Source organism: Oncorhynchus clarkii, chromosome 16 (assembly GCF_045791955.1).
Source record: "Oncorhynchus clarkii lewisi isolate Uvic-CL-2024 chromosome 16, UVic_Ocla_1.0, whole genome shotgun sequence".
In the NCBI taxonomy this organism is placed as follows: Eukaryota; Metazoa; Chordata; class Actinopteri; order Salmoniformes; family Salmonidae; genus Oncorhynchus; species Oncorhynchus clarkii.
This window is the reverse complement of record NC_092162.1, coordinates 72,823,335-72,849,199: the sequence shown is the minus strand read 5'-3', so window position 1 is coordinate 72,849,199 and position 25,865 is coordinate 72,823,335. Positions and strand designations below refer to the sequence as shown.

The following is a 25,865-nucleotide window of genomic DNA, read 5'->3' as shown; positions in this document are numbered from 1 at the left end:
GAGAAATGAACATAAATTCTCTGGCATCAGCTCTGGTGGACATTCCTGCAGTCAGCATGCCATTTGCGTGCTCCTTCAAAACTTGAGAGATCTGTAGCCTTGTGTTGTGTGACAAAACTGTACTTTTTAGTGGCCTTTTATCCCCAGCACAAGGTACACCTGTGTAATGATCATGCTGTTTAATCAGCTTATTTCCATACTTTTTTGCCCCACTGTATGTTACTGACCTGTAGTTGTATGTTACTGACCTGTAGTTGTATATTACTGACCTGTAGTTGTATGTTACTGACCTGTAGTTGTATGTTACTGAGCTGTAGTTGTATGTTACTGACCTGTAGTTGTATATTACTGACCTGTAGTTGTATGTTGTTGTATGTTACTGACCTGACCTGTAGTTGTATGTTACTGACCTGTAGTTGTATGTTACTGACCTGACCTGTAGTTGTATGTTACTGTATGTTGTTGTATGTTACTGACCTGACCTGTAGTTGTTTGTTACTGACCTGACCTGTAGTTGTATATTACTGACCTGTAGTTGTATGTTACTGACCTGTAGTTGTATGTTACTGACCTGTAGTTGTATGTTACTGACCTGTATGTTTTCTGACCTGTAGTTGTATGTTACTGACCTGTAGTTGTATGTTACTGACCTGTAGTTGTATATTACTGACCTGTAGTTGTATGTTACTGAACTGTAGTTGTATATTACTGACCTGTAGTTGTATATTACTGACCTGTAGTTGTATGTTACTGACCTGACCTGTAGTTGTGTGTTACTGACCTGTAGTTGTGTGTTACTGACCTGTAGTTGTATATTACTGACCTGTAGTTGTATGTTACTGACCTGACCTGTAGTTGTATATTACTGACCTGTAGTTGTATGTTACTGAACTGTAGTTGTATATTACTGACCTGTAGTTGTATATTACTGACCTGTAGTTGTATGTTACTGACCTGACCTGTAGTTGTATGTTACTAACCTGTAGTTGTATATTACTGACCTGTAGTTGTATGTTACTGACCTGACCTGTAGTTGTATATTACTGACCTGTAGTTGTATGTTACTGACCTGACCTGTAGTTGTATATTACTGACCTGTAGTTGTGTGTTACTGACCTGTAGTTGTGTGTTACTGACCTGACCTGTAGTTGTATATTACTGACCTGTAGTTGTATATTACTGATCTGTAGTTGTGTGTTACTGACCTGTAGTTGTATATTACTGATCTATAGTTGTATGTTACTGACCTGTAGTTGTATGTTACTGACCTGTAGTTGTATATTACTGAGCTGTAGTTGTATGTTACTGACCTGTAGTTGTATATTACTGACCTGTAGTTGTATGTTGTTGTATGTTACTGACCTGTAGTTGTGTGTTACTGATCTGTAGTTGTATGTTACTGACCTGTAGTTGTATGTTACTGGCCTGACCTGTAGTTGTATGTTACTGACCTATAGTTGTATGTTACTGACCTGTAGTTGTATGTTTGTGACCTGACCTGTAGTTGTTTGTTACTGACCTGACCTGTAGTTGTATGTTACTGACCTGACCTGTAGTTGTATGTTACTGACCTGTAGTTGTATGTTACTGACCTGTAGTTGTATGTTACTGACCTGTAGTTGTATGTTACTGACCTGTAGTTGTATGTTACTGACCTGTAGTTGTATATTACTGACCTGTAGTTGTATGTTACTGACCTGACCTGTAGTTGTATATTACTGACCTGACCTGTAGTTGTATATTACTGACCTGTAGTTGTGTGTTACTGACCTGTAGTCTTGTGTTACTGACCTGACCTGTAGTTGTATATTACTGACCTGTAGTTGTATGTTACTGATCTGTAGTTGTGTGTTACTGATCTGTAGTTGTGTGTTTTTGTTGTGTTTCCAGTGTGGAGCCTCTCCTCCCTGAGTCGGGGATAGTAGCAGATATCGAGGTTGAGAGCATCCTCCCTTCAGACTCTGATACCTTCTACCAGCTGAAGAGCCAGCCCATCACTCTGAGGTGAATATATATGCACTCGCACACAGACTCTCTCTCTCACACACACACACACACACACACACACACACACACACACACACGGTTCTAGGTCAGACCAGATGCTATCTTCATGTCGGTCTATCCTCCCATTCTTGTCCTCCCCTCTCCATCATGTACACGGAACTTGTCATTGCATGCTGAGCTCAATCCAATCAAAATGGATTTGTTCACATGCGCCGAATACAACGGGTGTAGACTTAACCGTGAAATGCCGAATACAACGGGTGTAGACTTAACCGTGAAATGCTGAATACAACGGGTGTAGACTTAACCGTGAAATGCTGAATACAACGGGTGTAGACTTAACCGTGAAATGCTTCCTTACGAGCCCTTCGACGATGCAGAGTTACAGAATAATGGTAACACGAGGAATAAAATAAACCAGAATGAAGCAATATACAGAGGGTACCAGATCAATGTGCAGGGGTACGAGGTATTGCTTTACGAGCCCTTCAACGATGCAGAGTTAAAACATCGATAATAGAAAATAAAAATAGTAACACGAGGAAACAAGGAAATGATTCTCGTCACGATAGAGACAGGCAATCCAGGTTACTGTTGTTGTTCCTCTTGTCTAAACCCCTGGGGATTCCCACAGTGTATTCACAGTGACTCAGCAAGAATACACAGCCACATCGAGGAAGATGAGAGGCAGTGTGTTCACAGTGACTCAGCAAGAATACACAGCCACATCGAGGAAGATGAGAGGCAGTGTGTTCACAGTGACTCAGCAAGAATACACAGCCACATCGAGGAAGATGAGAGGTTATTAGTCTTTAGTTGCTGTTTTTTTTAAACGAGAGAGAAGCTGTTAGGACATTCTCCAGTTGGGGTGTAGTAATGGTGGTATTTGTGTGACAATTGAAAGAGAAATGTTTGATTCGATTGTTAATTGTAATTGTGTGCAGTAACAGTGTTGCTATCTCGATAGGGATAGCAACACTGATCTTCATTTCCACTTTGGAGAGGTTGTGTTCATTGCTGAAGGTTACAGTAGTAACTTCACACAAACCTTAGTCATGTTGATCTATATCTTGGAATCACACAACTTTAGATAGTCATGTTAGTTCAAGTGTGATCATGTTTGTGGGAACTTCTGACTGGGAAAGCCCCCCCAGGGTGAAGGTAAGGTCACTTCTGACTGGGAAAGCCCTCCCAGGGTGAAGGTAGGTGTAAGGTGACTTGGTTTGTAGTTTTGATTCCCTCGTCTCCTTATGTGTATCCAGGGGTGACTGAGGAAGACGTTAACAGCAGAGGGTGTAGGGTTTAGGGTGTAGGGTTTTAGTTCCTAGTGACTAATCTGGTATGGCTACTGGGTGTAGGGTTTAGGGTTTTAGTTCCTAGTGACTAATCTGGTATTGGTACTGGGTTTAGGGTGTAGGGTTTTAGTTCCTAGTGACTAATCTGGTATGGCTACTGGGTTTAGGGTTTTAGTTCCTAGTGACTAATCTGGTATTGCTACTGGGTATAGGGTTTAGGGTGTAGGGTTTTAGTTCCTAGTGACTAATCTGGTATTGCTACTGGGTATAGGGTTTAGGGTGTAGGGTTTTAGTTCCTAGTGACTAATCTGGTATGTCTACTGTGTTTAGGGTGTAGGGTTTTAGTTCCTAGTGACTAATCTGGAATGTCTACTGGGTGTAGGGTTTAGGGTGTAGGGTTTTAGTTCCTAGTGACCAATCTGGTATGGCTACTGGGTGTAGGGTTTTAGTTCCTAGTGACTAATCTGGTATGGCTACTGGGTGTAGGGTTTAGGGTTTTAGTTCCTAGTGACTAATCTGGTATGTCTACTGTGTTTAGGGTGTAGGGTTTTAGTTCCTAGTGACTAATCTGGTATGGCTACTGGGTGTAGGGTTTAGGGTGTAGGGTTTTAGTTCCTAGTGACTAATCTGGTATGGCTACTGAGTGTAGGGTTTATGGTTTAGGGTGTAGGGTTTATGGTTTAGGGTTTTATTTCCTAGTGACCAATCTGGTATGGCTACTGGGTGAAGGGTTTAGGGTGTAAGGTTTAGGGTGTAAGGTTTTATGGTGTAGGGTTTTGGTTCCTAGTGACTGATCTAGTATGGCTACTGTGTGTAGGGTTTATGGTGTAGGGTTTATGGTGTAGGGTTTATGGTTTATGGTGTAGGGTTTAGGGTGTAGGGTGACTAGTAGTGACTGATCTGGTATGGCTACTGGGTTTAGGATGTAGGGTTTATGGTGTAGGGTTTATGGTGTAGAGTTTAGGGTGTAGGGTGACTAGTAGTGACTGATCTGGTATGGCTACTAGGACGATGACAGCAGAGAGTTAGACTCCCTGTGTGAAGCTACTAGGGTGTAGGGTTTAGTTGAGTTCTAGGGGCTTCCCAGTGAGTCACTCAGCAGGATGGAAATATACAGTATCTCTATGTAACTACAGAGTCTTGTGAAAATACTGTTCTGTACTTTCAGTTGTCCTTGTGGAAACTGACTTGTAAACGTAACTGACCGGTTGCACTGCAATCTGAACCCCCGGACTTTAACTGCTACATATTGTACTGTCTACATAGTATCATCGTCGCTGCTATTTCAATTCACTGAGTTCTGCCTCTCTTCATCACGGAGACTGGGATCTTGAGAAAAACCTTCTGGTGTAGCGTTGACATTTTAACAGCCTCGACTGTAAATCCTGCTCCTGTTTGCTAAATCCTGCTCTTATTTCACTGCACTGATGCTTATTTCACTGCACTGATGCGTATTTCACTGCACTGATGCTTATTTCACTGCACTGATGCTTATTTCACTGCACTGATGCGTATTTCACTGCACTGATGCTTATTTCACTGCATTGATGCTTATTTCACGGCATTGATGCTTATTTCACTGCACTTATGCTTATTTCACTGCACTGATGCTTATTTCACTGCACTGATGCTTATTTCACTGCACTGATGCGTATTTCACTGCACTGATGCTTATTTCACTGCACTGATGCTTATTTCACTGCACTGATGCGTATTTCACTGCACTGATGCTTATTTCACTGCATTGATGCTTATTTCACGGCATTGATGCTTATTTCACTGCACTTATGCTTATTTCACTGCACTGATGCTTATTTCACTGCACTGATGCGTATTTCACTGCACTGATGCTTATTTCACTGCATTGATGCTTATTTCACTGCACTGATGCTTATTTCACTGCACTGATGCTTATTTCACTGCACTGATGCTTATTTCACTGCACTGATGCTTATTTCACTGCACTGATGCTTATTTCACTGCACTGATGCTTATTTCACTGCACTGATGCTTATTTCACTGCATTGATGTATTCTCAATGTATTGTTTAATTTATGTTTTATATTGTATACAGTTTCTATACTGACCCGTCCCCCTCCCCTTGCAGCCAGTCTCGGTCCTCCAATCAAATGGGGGACAATAAAGCTAAACATAGTGATGTGACTCTGTCCCCCCCCCCCCCTCTCCCTCTCTCTGCAGCGTGTCCCAACCCCCCTCTGACACGGCGTCTCCCTCCACCGGGTCGGTGATGACGTCCCGGGTGTTGATGAGGCAGGAGCTGATGCGCCAGCAGGCCAGGGACCAGGAGAGGAGAGAGGCCCAGCACCAGGTCTCCTCGGCCCAGCTACGCACCACCGACTCCTCCCCAGCCATCTCCATGGCCCCGGGGCATACCGGGGCCAGACCTCCCCCTGCTCAGGTCCCTGTGGAGGTCCTTAAGGTAGGTCATGCCCCAGCTGGAGCGCTCTGACCACTGCATTTTGGGGAGGACTAAGCTTACTTGTGACAACAAATGCTCTATCTGTTTGTGCTTATAAAACGGCAGTCTTTACAGTTCATTATAACCAGATTATAATGCGTTTTACCTGCGTTTGATCGTTGACTAATCTCACCATCTCTCTCTCCTGTAGGTTCAGACGCACCTGGAGAACCCAACATGGTATCACATCCAGGCCTCCCAGAGACAGCAAGTTAAACACTACCTCTCCTCCACCCTGGGGAACAAACTGACCAATCAGACGCTGGGCGCCTCCCCCTCGCCTCAGTCCGGCTCCGCCCCCTCTCTCCAGCCTGCAGCCAGTAGCTCTCCCAGCAGCCCATTGGCTGTGCTCAGCCTGAGCTCCAACAAAGAGGAGGTACATCACCGTTTAGAAACACAGAGATACAAAATTAATACTGTTCTGTTTTCATTCTGTGGCCTCGACATCTCTACGCAACCCTGTATAGGAAGTAGATTGGAGCTTGGGTTGAATTTGAATCCTGAAAAACCAGGGGGAAAAAATTGCCTGTGTAAATACCATGATGAGGGAAAATAATGCACTTCTGTTCAGCTGCTTCAAACATCTCTACACCTAAACAACAGTAGGTTTCCGTCAGCTGCTTCAAACATCTCTACACCTAAACAACAGTAGGTTTCCGTCAGCTGCTTCAAACATCTCTACACCTAAACAACAGTAGGTTTCCGTCAGCTGCTTCAAACATCTCTACACCTAAACAACAGTAGGTTTCCGTCAGCTGCTTCAAACATCTCTACACCTAAACAACAGTAGGTTTCCGTCAGCTGCTTCAAACATCTCTACACCTAAACAACAGTAGGTTTCCGTCAGCTGCTTCAAACATCTCTACACCTAAACAACAGTAGGTTTCCGTCAGCTGCTGTTTCCTAAATATTAGGTCATCTACATTTTATGTAGATTTTATTTTAAGTTGCTCTGGCTATGCGTGTCATCTGCTAAATGATTAAAAAGTACACATTTTTATTGTACCAGTATTAGATGTTATTATGAGTTACCAGCAGTATATTTGGGTGTTCCTCCATAGGTATTATATGCTGTCTTGGTCTTCCAGTTTTAAATTCAACAAGAGCTCCCCTGTAATAAAAAAAATGGCATTCTGTTGTAGCCTCACTGTATGGTGGTCTGTCTGTCTGTCTGTCTGGGGCCGGTCTGTCTGTCAGTCTGGGGCTGTTCTGTCTGTCTGACTGACTGGGGCTGTTCTGTCTGTCTGATTGACTGGGGCTGGTCTGTCTGTCTGACTGACTGGGGCTGTTCTGACTGACTGGGGCTGGTCTGTCTGACTGACTGCGGCTGTTCTGTCTGTCTGACTGACTGGGGCTGGTCTGTCTGTCTGACTGACTGGGGCTGGTCTGTCTGTCTGACTGACTGGGGCTGGTCTGTCTGTCTGACTGACTGGGGCTGGTCTGTCTGTCTGACTGACTGGGGCTGGTCTGTCTGACTGACTGACTGGGGCTGTTCTGTCTGTCTGACTGACTGGGGCTGTTCTGTCTGACTGGGGCTGTTCTGTCTGACTGGGGCTGTTCTGTCTGTCTGACTGACTGGGGCTGGTCTGTCTGTCTGTCTGCCTGTCTGGGGCTGGTCTGTCTGCCTGTCTGGGGCTGGTCTGTATGTCTGACTGGGGTTGGTCTGTCTGTCTGACTGGGGTTGGTCTGTCTGTCTGACTGGGGTTGGTCTGTCTGTCTGACTGGGGCTGGTCTGTCTGTCTGTCTGACTGGGGCTGGTCTGTCTGTCTGTTTGTCTTTCTGTCTGACTGGGGCTGGTCTGTCTGTCTGACTGGGGCTGGTCTGTCTGTCTGACTGGGGCTGGTCTGTCTGTCGACTGGGGCTGGTCTGTCTGTCTGACTGGGGCTGGTCTGTCTGTCTGTTTGTCTGACTGGGGCTGGTCTGTCTGTCTGTCTGACTGGGGCTGGTCTGTCTTTCTGTCTGACTGGGGCTGGTCTGTCTGACTGGGGCTGGTCTGTCTGACTGGGGCTGGTCTGTCTGTCTGTCTGACTGGGGCTGGTCTGTCTGTCTGTCTGACTGGGGCTGGTCTGTCTGACTGGGGCTGGTCTGTCTGTCTGTCTGTCTGACTGGGGCTGGTCTGTCTGTCTGACTGGGGCTGGTCTGTCTGTCTGACTGGGGCTGGTCTGTCTGTCTGACTGGGGCTGGTCTGTCTGTCTGACTGGGGCTGGTCTGTCTGTCTGTCTGTCTGACTGGGGCTGGTCTGTCTGACTGGGGCTGGTCTGTCTGTCTGTCTGACTGGGGCTGGTCTGTCTGTCTGTCTGACTGGGGCTGTCTCCTGCACCTTGCTCTTTGTGTGTTTGGCACCACATCGTTCTGTTAAATACAACATCGGCCTGTCTAATAACCTCTGCACGCTTCACAATTCATACCGATACCACAGAGACTTCATTTAAAGGTGTACTCCACTGCCTGTTGCTCATAATAAGATTCTGAAGACATTTCATAAGGAATTAAATAATCTGAAGACATTTCATAATAAGATTCTGAAGACATTTCATAAGGAATTAAATAATCTGAAGTCATTTCATAATAAGATTCTGAAAACATTTCATAATAAGATTCTGAAGTAATTTCATAATAAGATTCTGAAGACATTTCATAATAAGATTCTGAAGACATTTCATAATAAGATTCTGAAGACATTTCATAATAAGATTTTGAAGTCATTTCATAATAAGATTTTGAAGTCATTTCATAATAAGATTCTGAAGTCATTTCATAATAAGATTCTGAAGACATTTCATAATAAGATTCTGAAGACATTTCATAATAAGATTCTGAAGACATTTCATAATAAGATTCTGAAGACATTTCATAATAAGATTCTGAAGACATTTCATAATAAGATTCTGAAGACATTTCATAATAAGATTCTGAAGACATTTCATAATAAGAGTCTGAAGACATTTCATAATAAGATTCTGAAGAAGACATTTCATAATAAGATTCTGAAGAAGATATTTCATAATAAGAGTCTGAAGACATTTCATAAGGAATTAAATAATCTGAAGAAACCATTTCACAGAAAGTGTAAAGAAGCCGTTTTCTAGGAAGTGCGTGAGTCCATTTCATTGTGGCTTGCGAAGTGGTGCCTCATTCATAAAGTGCTGTGTGTGGAGTGTTTTCAGTGAGGTTTCCTATGAATGACTCACCCTGTCTAACGCGTTAACTCAATCTGGCTGTATCTCTGGCCCGAGGTGGCGAGAGACAAGGGACCATACGTATCAAGCACCTCAGACTAGGAGCACTGATCTGGGATCAGGTTTGCCATTTAGCTGATCATGAAGGGAGGGTAGATTATTATGATGTTTTTTTTTCACCTTTATATAACCAGGTAGGCCAGTTGAGAACACGTTCTCCTTTACAACTGTGACCTGGCCAAGAAACAGCAAAGCAGTTTGACACATACAACAACACAGAGTTACACATGGAGTAAACAATTAACAAGTCAACAACACAGAGTTACACATGGAATAAACAATTAACAAGTCAACAACACAGAGTTACACATGGAATAAACAATTAACAAGTCAACAACACAGAGTTACACATGGAATAAACAATTAACAAGTCAACAACACAGAGTTACACATGGAATAAACAATTAACAAGTCAACAACACAGAGTTACACATGGAATAAACAATTAACAAGTCAACAACACAGAGTTACACATGGAATAAACAATTAACAAGTCAACAACACAGAGTTACACATGGAATAAACAATTAACAAGTCAACAACACAGAGTTACACATGGAGTAAACAATTAACAAGTCAACAACACAGAGTTACACCTGGAGTAAACAATTAACAAGTCAACAACACAGAGTTACACCTGGAGTAAACAATTAACAAGTCAACAACACAGAGTTACACCTGGAGTAAACAATTAACAAGTCAACAACACAGAGTTACACCTGGAGTAAACAATTAACAAGTCAACAACACAGAGTTACACATGGAGTAAACAATTAACAAGTCAACAACACAGAGTTACACCTGGAGTAAACAATTAACAAGTCAACAACACAGAGTTACACATGGAGTAAACAATTAACAAGTCAACAACACAGAGTTACACATGGAGTAAACAATTAACAAGTCAACAACACAGAGTTACACATGGAGTAAACAATTAACAAGTCAACAACACAGAGTTACACATGGAGTAAACAATTAACAAGTCAACAACACAGAGTTACACATGGAGTAAACAATTAACAAGTCAACAACACAGAGTTACACCTGGAGTAAACAATTAACAAGTCAACAACACAGAGTTACACATGGAATAAACAATTAACAAGTCAACAACACAGAGTTACACATGGAATAAACAATTAACAAGTCAACAACACAGAGTTACACATGGAGTAAACAATTAACAAGTCAACAACACAGAGTTACACATGGAATAAACAATTAACAAGTCAACAACACAGAGTTACACATGGAGTAAACAATTAACAAGTCAACAACACAGAGTTACACATGGAATAAACAATTAACAAGTCAACAACACAGAGTTACACATGGAGTAAACAATTAACAAGTCAACAACACAGAGTTACACCTGGAGTAAACAATTAACAAGTCAACAACACAGAGTTACACCTGGAGTAAACAATTAACAAGTCAACAACACAGAGTTACACCTGGAGTAAACAATTAACAAGTCAACAACACAGAGTTACACCTGGAGTAAACAATTAACAAGTCAACAACACAGAGTTACACCTGGAGTAAACAATTAACAAGTCAACAACACAGAGTTACACATGGAGTAAACAATTAACAAGTCAACAACACAGAGTTACACATGGAGTAAACAATTAACAAGTCAACAACACAGAGTTACACATGGAGTAAACAATTAACAAGTCAACAACACAGAGTTACACCTGGAGTAAACAATTAACAAGTCAACAACACAGAGTTACACATGGAGTAAACAATTAACAAGTCAACAACACAGAGTTACACATGGAGTAAACAATTAACAAGTCAACAACACAGAGTTACACATGGAGTAAACAATTAACAAGTCAACAACACAGAGTTACACATGGAATAAACAATTAACAAGTCAACAACACAGAGTTACACCTGGAGTAAACAATTAACAAGTCAACAACACAGAGTTACACATGGAGTAAACAATTAACAAGTCAACAACACAGAGTTACACCTGGAGTAAACAATTAACAAGTCAACAACACAGAGTTACACATGGAGTAAACAATTAACAAGTCAACAACACAGAGTTACACCTGGAGTAAACAATTAACAAGTCAACAACACAGAGTTACACATGGAGTAAACAATTAACAAGTCAACAACACAGAGTTACACCTGGAGTAAACAATTAACAAGTCAACAACACAGAGTTACACATGGAGTAAACAATTAACAAGTCAACAACACAGAGTTACACATGGAATAAACAATTAACAAGTCAACAACACAGAGTTACACCTGGAGTAAACAATTAACAAGTCAACAACACAGAGTTACACATGGAGTAAACAATTAACAAGTCAACAACACAGAGTTACACATGGAGTAAACAATTAACAAGTCAACAACACAGAGTTACACATGGAGTAAACAATTAACAAGTCAACAACACAGAGTTACACCTGGAGTAAACAATTAACAAGTCAACAACACAGAGTTACACATGGAGTAAACAATTAACAAGTCAACAACACAGAGTTACACATGGAGTAAACAATTAACAAGTCAACAACACAGAGTTACACATGGAGTAAACAATTAACAAGTCAACAACACAGAGTTACACATGGAGTAAACAATTAACAAGTCAACAACACAGAGTTACACATGGAGTAAACAATTAACAAGTCAACAACACAGAGTTACACCTGGAGTAAACAATTAACAAGTCAACAACACAGAGTTACACCTGGAGTAAACAATTAACAAGTCAACAACACAGAGTTACACATGGAGTAAACAATTAACAAGTCAACAACACAGAGTTACACCTGGAGTAAACAATTAACAAGTCAACAACACAGAGTTACACATGGAGTAAACAATTAACAAGTCAACAACACAGAGTTACACCTGGAGTAAACAATTAACAAGTCAACAACACAGAGTTACACATGGAGTAAACAATTAACAAGTCAACAACACAGAGTTACACCTGGAGTAAACAATTAACAAGTCAACAACACAGAGTTACACATGGAGTAAACAATTAACAAGTCAACAACACAGAGTTACACATGGAATAAACAATTAACAAGTCAACAACACAGAGTTACACCTGGAGTAAACAATTAACAAGTCAACAACACAGAGTTACACATGGAGTAAACAATTAACAAGTCAACAACACAGAGTTACACATGGAGTAAACAATTAACAAGTCAACAACACAGAGTTACACATGGAGTAAACAATTAACAAGTCAACAACACAGAGTTACACCTGGAGTAAACAATTAACAAGTCAACAACACAGAGTTACACATGGAGTAAACAATTAACAAGTCAACAACACAGAGTTACACATGGAGTAAACAATTAACAAGTCAACAACACAGAGTTACACATGGAGTAAACAATTAACAAGTCAACAACACAGAGTTACACATGGAGTAAACAATTAACAAGTCAACAACACAGAGTTACACATGGAGTAAACAATTAACAAGTCAACAACACAGAGTTACACCTGGAGTAAACAATTAACAAGTCAACAACACAGAGTTACACCTGGAGTAAACAATTAACAAGTCAACAACACAGAGTTACACCTGGAGTAAACAATTAACAAGTCAACAACACAGAGTTACACATGGAGTAAACAATTAACAAGTCAACAACACAGAGTTACACCTGGAGTAAACAATTAACAAGTCAACAACGAATAAACAAACATACAGTAGAAAAAGGCTATATACAGTGTGTGCAAATGAGGTAGATGAGGGAGGGAGGGAGGGTAGATGAGGGAGGGAGGGTAGATGAGGGAGGGAGGGAGGGAGGGAGGGTAGATGAGGGAGGGAGGGGGGTAGATGAGGGAGGGTAGATGTGGGAGGGTAGATGAGGGAGGGAGGGAGGGTAGATGAGGGAGGGAGGGAGGGTAGATGAGGGAGGGAGGGTAGATGAGGGAGGGAGGGAGGGTAGATGAGGGAGGGAGGGAGGGTAGATGAGGGAGGGAGGGAGGGTAGATGAGGGAGGGAGGGAGGGAGGGAGGGTAGATGAGGGAGGGAGGGGGGTAGATGAGGGAGGGTAGATGAGGGAGGGAGGGTAGATGAGGGAGGGAGGGGGGTAGATGAGGGAGGGAGGGAGGGAGGGTAGATGAGGGAGGGAGGGAGGGTAGATGAGGGTAGATGAGGGAGGGAGGGTAGATGAGGGAGGGAGGGAGGGTAGATGAGGGAGGGAGGGTAGATGAGGGAGGGAGGGAGGGAGGGTAGATGAGGGAGGGAGGGGGGTAGATGAGGGAGGGTAGATGTGGGAGGGAGGGAGGGAGGGAGGGAGGGTAGATGAGGGAGGGAGGGGGGTAGATGAGGGAGGGAGGGTAGATGAGGGAGGGAGGGAGGGTAGATGAGGGAGGGAGGGGGGTAGATGAGGGAGGGTAGATGTGGGAGGGAGGGAGGGAGGGTAGATGAGGGAGGGAGGGTAGATGAGGGAGGGTAGATGAGGGAGGGAGGGGGGTAGATGAGGGAGGGAGGGTAGAGGAGGGAGGGAGGGAGGGTAGATGAGGGAGGGAGGGGGGTAGATGAGGGAGGGTAGATGTGGGAGGGAGGGAGGGAGGGTAGATGAGGGAGGGAGGGAGGGCGGTAGATGAGGGAGGGTAGATGTGGGTGAGAGGGAGGGAGGGAGGGTAGATGAGGGAGGGAGGGGGGTAGATGAGGGAGGGTAGATGTGGGAGGGAGGGAGGGGGGTAGATGAGGGAGGGTAGATGTGGGAGGGAGGGAGGGAGGGTAGATGAGGGAGGGAGGGAGGGTAGATGAGGGAGGGAGGGTAGATGAGGGAGGGAGGGAGGGAGGGTAGATGAGGGAGGGAGGGGGGTAGATGAGGGAGGGTAGATGTGGGAGGGAGGGAGGGAGGGTAGATGAGGGAGGGAGGGAGGGCGGTAGATGAGGGAGGGTAGATGTGGGTGAGAGGGAGGGAGGGAGGGTAGATGAGGGAGGGAGGGTAGATGAGGGAGGGAGGGAGGGAGGGTAGATGAGGGAGGGAGGGGGGTAGATGAGGGAGGGAGGGTAGATGAGGGAGGGAGGGAGGGAGGGTAGATGAGGGAGGGAGGGGGGTAGATGAGGGAGGGTAGATGTGGGAGGGAGGGAGGGAGGGTAGATGAGGGAGGGAGGGAGGGCGGTAGATGAGGGAGGGTAGATGTGGGTGAGAGGGAGGGAGGGAGGGTAGATGAGGGAGGGAGGGGGGTAGATGAGGGAGGGTAGATGTGGGAGGGGGGTAGATGAGGGAGGGTAGATGTGGGACGGAGGGAGGGTAGATGAGGGAGGGAGGGAGGGTAGATGAGGGAGGGAGGGAGGGTAGATGAGGGAGGGAGGGTAGATGAGGGAGGGAGGGAGGGAGGGTAGATGAGGGAGGGAGGGGGGTAGATGAGGGAGGGTAGATGAGGGAGGGAGGGAGGGAGGGCGGTAGATGAGGGAGGGTAGATGTGGGTGAGAGGGAGGGAGGGAGGGTAGATGAGGGAGGGAGGGGGGTAGATGAGGGAGGGTAGATGTGGGAGGGAGGGAGGGGGGTAGATGAGGGAGGGTAGATGTGGGAGGGAGGGAGGGAGGGTAGATGTGGGAGGGAGGGAGGGTAGATGAGGGAGGGTAGATGAGGGAGGGAGGAAGGGTAGATGAGGGAGGGAGGGAGGGTAGATGAGGGAGGGTAGATGAGGGAGGGAGGGAGGGTAGATGAGGGAGGGAGGGAGGGTAGATGAGGGAGGGAGGGGGGTAGATGAGGGAGGGTAGATGTGGGAGGGAGGGAGGGAGGGTAGATGAGGGAGGGAGGGGCGGTAGATGAGGGAGGGTAGATGTGGGAGGGAGGGAGGGAGGGTAGATGTGGGAGGGAGGGAGGGAGGGTAGATGTGGGAGGGAGGGAGGGTAGATGAGGGAGGGAGGGGGGTAGATGTGGGAGGGAGGGAGGGTAGATGTGGGAGGGAGGGAGGGTAGATGAGGGAGGGAGGGGGGTAGATGAGAGAGGGTAGATGTGGGAGGGAGGGAGGGAGGGAGGGGGGTAGATGTGCATCACCTCTTCCTCTACTGACCCCAGAGCTGTTTGTATTTCAGATGGAAGACGTGATCGATGACATCATCAGTCTTGAATCCAGTCTCAACGATGAGTTCTTTACGTTGATCGACCCTGGCCTACAGGTGGCCAACACGGTATGTATTTATACATGATCTAAACCTTATATACCCTGGTATGTATTTATACATTATCTAAACCTTATATACCCTGGTATGTATTTATACATTATCTAAACCTTATATACCCTGGTATGTATTTAAACATTATCTAAACCTTATATACCCTGGTATGTATTTATACATTATCTAAACCTTATACCCTGGCCTACACGGTATGTATTTATACATTATCTAAACCTTATATACCCTGGTATGTATTTATACATTATCTAAACCTTATATACCCTGGTATGTATTTAAACATTATCTAAACCTTATATACCCTGGTATGTATTTATACATTATCTAAACCTTATATACCCTGGTATGTATTTATACATTATCTAAACCTTATATACCCTGGTATGTATTTATACATTATCTAAACCTTATATACCCTGGTATGTATTTAAACATTATCTAAACCTTATATACCCTGGTATGTATTTATACATTATCTAAACCTTATATACCCTGGTATGTATTTAAACATTATCTAAACCTTATATACCCTGGTATGTATTTAAACATTATCTAAACCTTATATACCCTGGTATGTATTTAAACATTATCTAAACCTTATATACCCTGGTATGTATTTATACATTATCTAAACCTTATATACCCTGGTATGTATTTAAACATTATCTAAACCTTATATACCCTGGTATGTATTTAAACATCTAAACCTTATATACCCTGGTATGTATTTAAACATTATCTAAACCTTATATACCCTGGTATGTATTTATACATTATCTAAACCTTATATACCCTGGTATGTATTTAAACATTATCTAAACCTTATATACCCTGGTATGTATTTATACATTATCTCAACCTTATATACCCTGGTATGTATTTATACATTATCTAAACCTTATATACCCTGGTATGTATTTATACATTATCTAAACCTTATATACCCTGGTATGTATTTATACATTATCTACACCTTATATACCCTGGTATGTATTTATACATTATCTAAACCTTATATACCCTGGTATGTATTTATACATTATCTACACCTTATATACCCTGGTATGTATTTATACATTATCTAAACCTTATATACCCTGGTATGTATTTATACATTATCTAAACCTTATATACCCTGGTATGGATTTATACATTATCTAAACCTTATATACCCTGGCCGACACAGTATGTATTTAAACATTATCTAAACCTTATATACCCTGGTATGTATTTAAACATTATCTAAACCTTATATACCCTGGTATGTATTTAAACATTATCTAAACCTTATATACCCTGGTATGTATTTATACATTATCTAAACCTTATATACCCTGGTATGTATTTATACATTATCTAAACCTTATATACCCTGGCCGACACAGTATGTATTTAAACATTATCTAAACCTTATATACCCTGGTATGTATTTATACATTATCTAAACCTTATATACCCTGGCCGACACAGTATGTATTTAAACATTATCTAAACCTTATATACCCTGGTATGTATTTATACATTATCTAAACCTTATATACCCTGGCCGACACAGTATGTATTTAAACATTATCTAAACCTTATATACCCTGGTATGTATTTAAACATTATCTAAACCTTATATACCCTGGTATGTATTTATACATTATCTAAACCTTATATACCCTGGTATGTATTTAAACATTATCTAAACCTTATATACCCTGGTATGTATTTATACATTATCTAAACCTTATATACCCTGGTATGTATTTAAACATTATCTAAACCTTATATACCCTGGTATGTATTTATACATTATCTAAACCTTATATACCCTGGTATGTATTTATACATTATCTAAACCTTATATACCCTGGTATGTATTTAAACATTATCTAAACCTTATATACCCTGGTATGTATTTAAACATTATCTAAACCTTATATACCCTGGTATGTATTTATACATTATCTAAACCTTATATACCCTGGTATGTATTTAAACATTATCTAAACCTTATATACCCTGGTATGTATTTATACATTATCTAAACCTTATATACCCTGGTATGTATTTATACATTATCTAAACCTTATATACCCTGGCCTACACGGTAGGACAAGGACATATGACGATGTATTCCCTCCTGGGGATGAATGGATCATCTGTAGTCCTGCTCCTTCAAAATGAAACTAATGTATGTGGATTGATACCGCTGCCAGCTGTTCATTTTTTATGGAATCCTCTTCAATCTTCTCCGGAGGCGGTCACTGAAAGTTGACCTTTGCTCTTATTGGCTTATCAACACATTGTCTTTGTCTCAGTGAGTGTCCATGCTGTTTTGTGTTGTCGGAGATCATTGAGGTTTTTTTGTTTTGTTTTTTTGGAGCAGGGCAGTTAGATGTCAAGTCAGAGACAGTGGAATCGATCGATGAGGGTAAACATAGTGTTCTGACACATTGCTAACAGTGGCCAGGGCAGAGTGTTCAGTCAACCTGCATGGCGTTGGAGGATAGACGGGGGGGAGGCTGATAGCTTAAACAGTGGAGACCTGAAGGTTAGCTAACCGTGGATCAGAGAGAGAGAGGGAGAGAGAGCGAGAGAGAGAGGAGAGGTGTTCCCCCCTCCTCCTCCGCTGAAGACATTTGTCCATTTCTCAACTGTCTGTTCCGAGAGAAAGGAGAAGTGTCGGAGCGGTTTGGCAGGAGAAAGATGAGGATTTTGGTTGTTCTGCAGCATGATAACAAAATAAATAAGATGATCGAGGTAAAATTGAAAGTTCTTGTTCTGTGGAATCTGTATGAAATGAATTAGAATGGTTTGTGTTTTGAAGAGGTTAGATGAGATAAGATTGTGGTTTTTGACTGGATTTCTTTTGGTTTCTCACTGAATTGATTTTGACATTGTAGCTTTCTACAGGCTTGTCTGGTAGACATGCTAACATGTTTTGTTACTGTACTCTGTGGCTCCTGTTGTGAATATTAGATTGGTCATATTGACCGTTGAGAGATAATGTAATCAAATGGTGCACACTCAGCATGGTGTCTGTTTTTAAAGGGACATTTCGCAGTTTTCAACTTCATGTTCATCGTCTTGAGCATCACCACCACATCAACATTTGTGTAAATGCACATATCCTTGTAAGATGCCTGGGATAAAAGTGGCTGCTAAATGGCAGTATATTATATTATATATTTACTATGTCATTCTATAGAAAACCGCAATTTTAATGTTTTTCCATGTTACCACTCTGGAAGCATGGCCACAGTCGACACAAGGGGTCGCAAATTTCCAGTAATTCCCCCCCAAATTACCAGGTTTTCCAGAAATCCTGGTTGGAGTATTCCAGATGCCCTCTGCACCCCCCCCCCCAGCAGGGAATCTGGGGAAAAGATATTGAATTTTGCAACCCTCATCTTGTCTGTTACGTAGACATTTAGAGAGAAAAAAAAAGTCTGGAATTCACATTATCAACGTCCCAGCGAGGTTATCAGTGAAGTCGTGTCCTGGTTTGTTGAGACTCACTAATAATCAATGTAGCTCTTAGACCTCTGATGTCACAACGTGTTCTGTTTGTACTCCGTGTTCAATGGGCTTTATAGTCACTTTACGAATGACCTCGACTAACCTGTACCCCCTGCACATTGACTAGGTACCGGTACCCCCTGCACATTGACTAGGTACCGGTACCCCCTGCACATTGACTAGGTACCGGTACCCCCTGTATAGAGCCTCGCTATTGTTAAGTCATTTTCTTGTGTTACTTTTTGATTGAGAAAGATTTTTTAAAATGTTAATTACTTTAGTTTATTTAGTAAATACTCTGTTTCTTGAACTTGAGCTTTGTTGGTTAAGGGCTTGTAAGTAAACATTTCACGGTAAGGTACCTGTTGTATTCGGCACGTGTGACAAATAACATTTGATTTGGATGAAGGAGATAGTTGGCTGTGTTAGTACTGCATTTGGGAGTTGTTGATGACCTCTGAAAGCTTGTTTTATGTTGTTGTTGTTGTTTACACTTTGACTGTTGTGTGTATGCAGATGCCGGTGTCAGTGAACATGCTGGATGTGTTCAGCAGTGGAGGGATGGCTGCTCCTAACATCACCGTCTCCAACTCCTGTCCTGCTGACCTGCACACCGTCAAGACTGAGTTAACCGGTACAGGTAAATAATTCCAGTCTAAAACACACTTAACACACACACACACACAAAAAAACCTCTCGCCCGTATCTCGATCTCTCCGATCTCCCCGCCTCTCTTTCTGTCTAAAAAGTTCCTCTCTAAATCACACTCAATAATCACCTTTCTGTCCTGTCTGTCTCGATCTCAACTTTCTGACTGTCTATTACTCCCACTTAATACCCTGTCCCTGTTTCTGTGTCTGTCTGTCTGTCTGTCTCTCTGTCTCGATCTCAACTTTCTGACACTATTTCTCCCACTTAATACCCTGTCCCTGTTTCTGTGTCTGTCTGTCTGTCTCTCTGTCTCGATCTCAACTTTCTGACACTATTTCTCCCACTTAATACCCTGTCCCTGTTTCTGTGTCTGTCTGTCTGTCTGTCTGTCTGTCTCTTTCTCTCTTTGACTTCACCCCCCCTGAATCTCCTCCCCCGCTCTTTTCTTTTTAAAGTTCTTACTCAGCATTGCTCACCCCCAACTTCCCCTGTCCAGTCAGTCAGTCACACCCTGAACCCAGCCTGTTCCTCATTACAAAGCTCTGCCTCAGCCCCTCTGTTGAACCTGCTCACTTATTCCCTCTTCACTGTTTCACAATTTCATCTCACCGAGTAAAATCTCTGCGAACTATAACCTTATGACTTTTTTTTAATATTCTAAACATATATGCTGTTTTTAAATCGTGTGTTTTTATTGACGTTTCGAGCGGTCTTTTAGCAAGCCACAATATATTGATATCGTCGTGCTAAATGTTGATTTTGAAATTGTGTCTTCTAGAGGTGGAGGCTAAAGCTATGATGAAGGAACGACAGAAAAAGGACAATCATAACCAGAGTGAGTATAAATGCAATTCTTGGATAATTAAATAAATCTTCCATAATTTAAGTGTTATTTAGTAGGTTTTAACAGTTGGTGACCACCTTGGTGATAATGTTGACATGTGTTACGGCTGTTCCTAGTTGAGAGACGGAGGAGGTTCAACATCAACGATCGCATCAAGGAACTGGGAGCTCTCATCCCCAAATCGAGTGACCCGTGAGTAGCTCCCCCCCCCCCACTGCCACTGTATGTATTTCACCATCTCACTGTTTTCTTTCTCCTCACTGACCCCCCCTGCTACAAGATAGTATCAAATCATGCCGCTGTCCTATGGACAAAGTCTCCCACCTCAGCTGTAGATCTCTGCAGTTCATCCAGAGTGATCATGGGCCTCTTGGCTGCATCTCTGATCAGTCTTCTCCTTGTATGAGCTGAAAGTTTAGAGGGACGGCCAGGTCTTGGTAGATTTGCAGTGGTCTGATACTCCTTCCATTTCAATATTATCGCTTGCACAGTGCTCCTTGGGATGTTTAAAACTTGGGAAATCTTTTAGTATCCAAATCCGGCTTTAAACTTCTTCACAACAGTATCTCGGACCTGCCTGGTGTGTTCCTTGTTCTTCATGATGCTCTCTGCGCTTTTAACGGACCTCTGAGACTATCACAGTGCAGGTGCATTTATACGGAGACTTGATTACACACAGGTGGATTGTATTTATCATCATTAGTCATTTAGGTCAACATTGGATCATTCAGAGATCCTCACTGAACTTCTGGAGAGAGTTTGCTGCACTGAAAGTAAAGGGTCTGAATAATTTTGCACGCCCAATTTTTCAGTTTTTGATTTGTTAAAAAAGTTTGAAATATCCAATAAATGTCGTTCCACTTCATGATTGTGTCCCACTTGTTGTTGATTCTTCACAAAAAAATACGTTTGAAGCCTGAAATGTGGCAAAAGGTCGCAAAGTTCAAGGGGGCCGAATACTTTCGCAAGGCACTGTAGTATCTAATCATGCCGCTGTTCCTTTCTCCTCACTGATCCCCCTGCTACAAGATAGTATCTAATCATGCCGCTGTTCCTTTCTCCTCACTGATCCCCCTGCTACAACATAGTATCTAATCATGCCGCTGTTCCTTTCTCCTCACTGATCCCCCTGCTACAACATAGTATCTAATCATGCCGCTGTTCCTTTCTCCTCACTGATCCCCCTGCTACAAGATAGTATCTAATCATGCCGCTGTTCCTTTCTCCTCACTGATCCCCCCCTGCTACAAGATAGTATCTAATCATGCCACTGTTCCTTTCTCCTCACTGACCCCCCCTGCTACAACATAGTATCTAATAATGCCGCTGTTCCTTTCTCCTCACTGATCCCCCCCCCGCTACTATTCATATTTAATCACCTCGCTGTTCCTTTCTCCTCACTGATCCCCCTGCTACAAGATAGTATCTAATCATGCCGCTGTTCCTTTCTCCTCACTGATCCCCCCCTGCTACAAGATAGTATCTAATCATGCCGCTGTTCCTTTCTCCTCACTGACCCCCCCTGCTACAACATAGTATCTAATAATGCCGCTGTTCCTTTCTCCTCACTGATCCCCCCCCCCCCGCTACTATTCATATTTAATCACCTCGCTGTTCCTTTCTCCTCACTGATCCCCCTGCTACAACATAGTATCTAATCATGCCGCTGTTCCTTTCTCCTCACTGATCCCCCTGCTACAACATAGTATCTAATCATGCCGCTGTTCCTTTCTCCTCACTGATCCCCCTGCTACAACATAGTATCTAATCATGCCGCTGTTCCTTTCTCCTCACTGACCCCCCCTGCTACAAGATAGTATCTAATCATGCCGCTGTTCCTTTCTCCTCACTGACCCCCTGCTACAAGATAGTATCTAATCATGCCGCTGTTCCTTTCTCCTCACTGATCCCCCTGCTACAACATAGTATCTAATCATGCCGCTGTTCCTTTCTCCTCACTGATCCCCCTGCTACGGAGACAGGGAGACGCGTTGGAACAAGGGCACCATCCTGAAGGCGTCTGTGGACTACATTAGGAGGCTGCAGAAGGAGCAGCAGAGAGCCAAGGAGGTGGAGACCAGACAGAGGAAACTGGAGCACAGCAACCGCAGCCTACTGCTACGCATACAGGTAATACTGACAGTAACCTACTGCTACCTATACAGGTAATACTGACAGTAACCTACTGCTACCTATACAGGTAATACTGACAGTAACCTACTGCTACCTATACAGGTAATACTGACAGTAACCTACTGCTACCTATACAGGTAACACTGACAGTAACATACTGCTACCTATACAGGTAATACTGACAGTAACCTACTGCTACCTATACAGGTAACACTGACAGTAACATACTGCTACCTATACAGGTAATACTGACAGTAACCTACCTATACAGGTAATACTGACAGTAACCTACTGCTACCTATACAGGTAATACTGACAGTAACATACCTATACAGGTAATACTGACAGTAACCTACTGCTACCTATACAGGTAATACTGACAGTAACATACCTATACAGGTAATACTGACAGTAACCTACTGCTACCTATACAGGTAACACTGACAGTAACATACCTATACAGGTAATACTGACAGTAACCTACTGCTACCTATACAGGTAATACTGACAGTAACCTACTGCTACGTATACAGGTAATACTGACAGTAACCTACTGCTACCTATACAGGTAATACTGACAGTAACATACTGCTACCTATACAGGTAACACTGACAGTAACATACCTATACAGGTAATACTGACAGTAACCTACTGCTACCTATACAGGTAATACTGACAGTATCATACCTATACAGGTAATACTGACAGTAACCTACTGCTACCTATACAGGTAATACTGACAGTAACCTACTGCTACGTATACAGGTAATACTGACAGTAACCTACTGCTACCTATACAGGTAATACTGACAGTAACATACTGCTATGTATACAGGTAATACTGACAGTTACATACTGCTACCTATACAGGTAATACTGACAGTAACCTACTGCTACCTATACAGGTAACACTGACAGTAACATACCTATACAGGTAATACTGACAGTAACATACCTATACAGGTAATACTGACAGTAACATACCTATACAGGTAATACTGACAGTAACATACCTATACAGGTAATACTGACAGTAACCTACTGCTACCTATACAGGTAATACTGACAATAACCTACTGCTACGTATACAGGTAATACTGACAGTAACCTACTGCTACCTATACAGGTAATACTGACAGTAACCTACTGCTACCTATACAGGTAATACTGACAGTAACCTACCTATACAGGTAACACTGACAGTAACATACCTATACAGGTAACACTGACAGTAACATACCTATACAGGTAATACTGACAGTAACATACCTATACAGGTAATACTGACAGTAACATACCTATACAGGTAACACTGACAGTAACCTACTGCTACCTATACAGGTAATACTGACAGTAACCTACTGCTACCTATACAGGTAATACTGCCAGTAACCTACTGCTACCTATACAGGTAATACTGACAGTAACCTACTGCTACCTATACAGGTAATACTGACAGTAACCTACCTATACAGGTAATACTGACAGTAACCTACTGCTACCTATACAGGTAATACTGACAGTAACATACCTATACAGGTAATACTGACAGTAACATACCTATACAGGTAATACTGACAGTAACCTACTGCTACCTATACAGGTAATACTGACAGTAACATACCTATACAGGTAATACTGACAGTAACGTACCTATACAGGTAATACCGACAGTAACCTACTGCTGCCTATACAGGTAATACTGACAGTAACCTACTGCTACCTATACAGGTAATACTGACAGTAACCTACTGCTACCTATACAGGTAATACTGACAGTATCATACCTATACAGGTAATACTGACAGTAACCTACTGCTACCTATGCAGGTAATACTGACAGTAACATACTGCTACGTATACAGGTAATACTGACAGTTACATACTGCTACCTATACAGGTAATACTGACAGTAACCTACTGCTACCTATACAGGTAACACTGACAGTAACATACCTATACAGGTAATACTGACAGTAACATACCTATACAGGTAATACTGACAGTAACATACCTATACAGGTAATACTGACAGTAACATACCTATACAGGTAATACTGACAGTAACCTACTGCTACCTATACAGGTAATACTGACAGTAACCTACTGCTACGTATACAGGTAATACTGACAGTAACCTACTGCTACCTATACAGGTAATACTGACAGTAACCTACTGCTACCTATACAGGTAATACTGACAGTAACATACCTATACAGGTAATACTGACAGTAACATACCTATACAGGTAATACTGACAGTAACATACCTATACAGGTAACACTGACAGTAACCTACTGCTACCTATACAGGTAATACTGACAGTAACCTACTGCTACCTATACAGGTAATACTGACAGTAACCTACTGCTACCTATACAGGTAATACTGACAGTAACCTACTGCTACCTATACAGGTAATACTGACAGTAACCTACCTATACAGGTAATACTGACAGTAACCTACTGCTACCTATACAGGTAATACTGACAGTAACATACCTATACAGGTAATACTGACAGTAACATACCTATACAGGTAATACTGACAGTAACCTACTGCTACCTATACAGGTAATACTGACAGTAACATACCTATACAGGTAATACTGACAGTAACGTACCTATACAGGTAATACCGACAGTAACCTACTGCTGCCTATACAGGTAATACTGACAGTAACCTACTGCTACCTATACAGGTAATACTGACAGTAACCTACTGCTACCTATACAGGTAATACTGACAGTATCATACCTATACAGGTAATACTGACAGTAACCTACTGCTACCTATGCAGGTAATACTGACAGTAACATACTGCTACGTATACAGGTAATACTGACAGTTACATACTGCTACCTATACAGGTAATACTGACAGTAACCTACTGCTACCTATACAGGTAACACTGACAGTAACATACCTATACAGGTAATACTGACAGTAACATACCTATACAGGTAATACTGACAGTAACATACCTATACAGGTAATACTGACAGTAACATACCTATACAGGTAATACTGACAGTAACCTACTGCTACCTATACAGGTAATACTGACAGTAACCTACTGCTACGTATACAGGTAATACTGACAGTAACCTACTGCTACCTATACAGGTAATACTGACAGTAACCTACTGCTACCTATACAGGTAATACTGACAGTAACATACCTATACAGGTAATACTGACAGTAACATACCTATACAGGTAATACTGACAGTAACATACCTATACAGGTAACACTGACAGTAACCTATTGCTACCTATACAGGTAATACTGACAGTAACCTACTGCTACCTATACAGGTAATACTGACAGTAACCTACTGCTACCTAGACAGGTAATACTGACAGTAACCTACTGCTACCTATACAGGTAATACTGACAGTAACCTACCTATACAGGTAATACTGACAGTAACCTACTGCTACCTATACAGGTAACACTGACAGTAACATACCTATACAGGCAATACTGACAGTAACCTACTGCTACCTATACAGGTAATACTGACAGTAA

At 42.4% G+C, this 25,865-nt stretch overlaps 1 protein-coding gene across 5 annotated transcripts in view; it reads left to right on the top strand.

Annotated features, from left to right (window-relative positions):
* LOC139369004 (transcription factor E3-like) overlaps positions 1-25,865 on the top strand; it is a 50,158-nt gene that overhangs the window by 9,038 nt on the left and 15,255 nt on the right. For 2 of the 5 annotated variants that reach the window (XM_071108564.1, XM_071108566.1), the window contains exons 2-9: positions 1,891-2,004; positions 5,502-5,742; positions 5,933-6,157; positions 15,094-15,189; positions 19,219-19,342; positions 20,132-20,188; positions 20,314-20,389; positions 22,180-22,327. In XM_071108564.1, coding sequence (XP_070964665.1) covers positions 1,891-2,004; positions 5,502-5,742; positions 5,933-6,157; positions 15,094-15,189; positions 19,219-19,342; positions 20,132-20,188; positions 20,314-20,389; positions 22,180-22,327 — 1,081 coding nt within the window. Of the gene's footprint in view, positions 1-1,890; positions 2,005-5,501; positions 5,743-5,932; positions 6,158-15,093; positions 15,190-19,218; positions 19,343-20,131; positions 20,189-20,313; positions 20,390-22,158; positions 22,328-25,865 lie in introns of all 5 variants that reach the window. The other 3 variants (XM_071108563.1, XM_071108565.1, XM_071108567.1) reach the window with 2 other exon arrangements.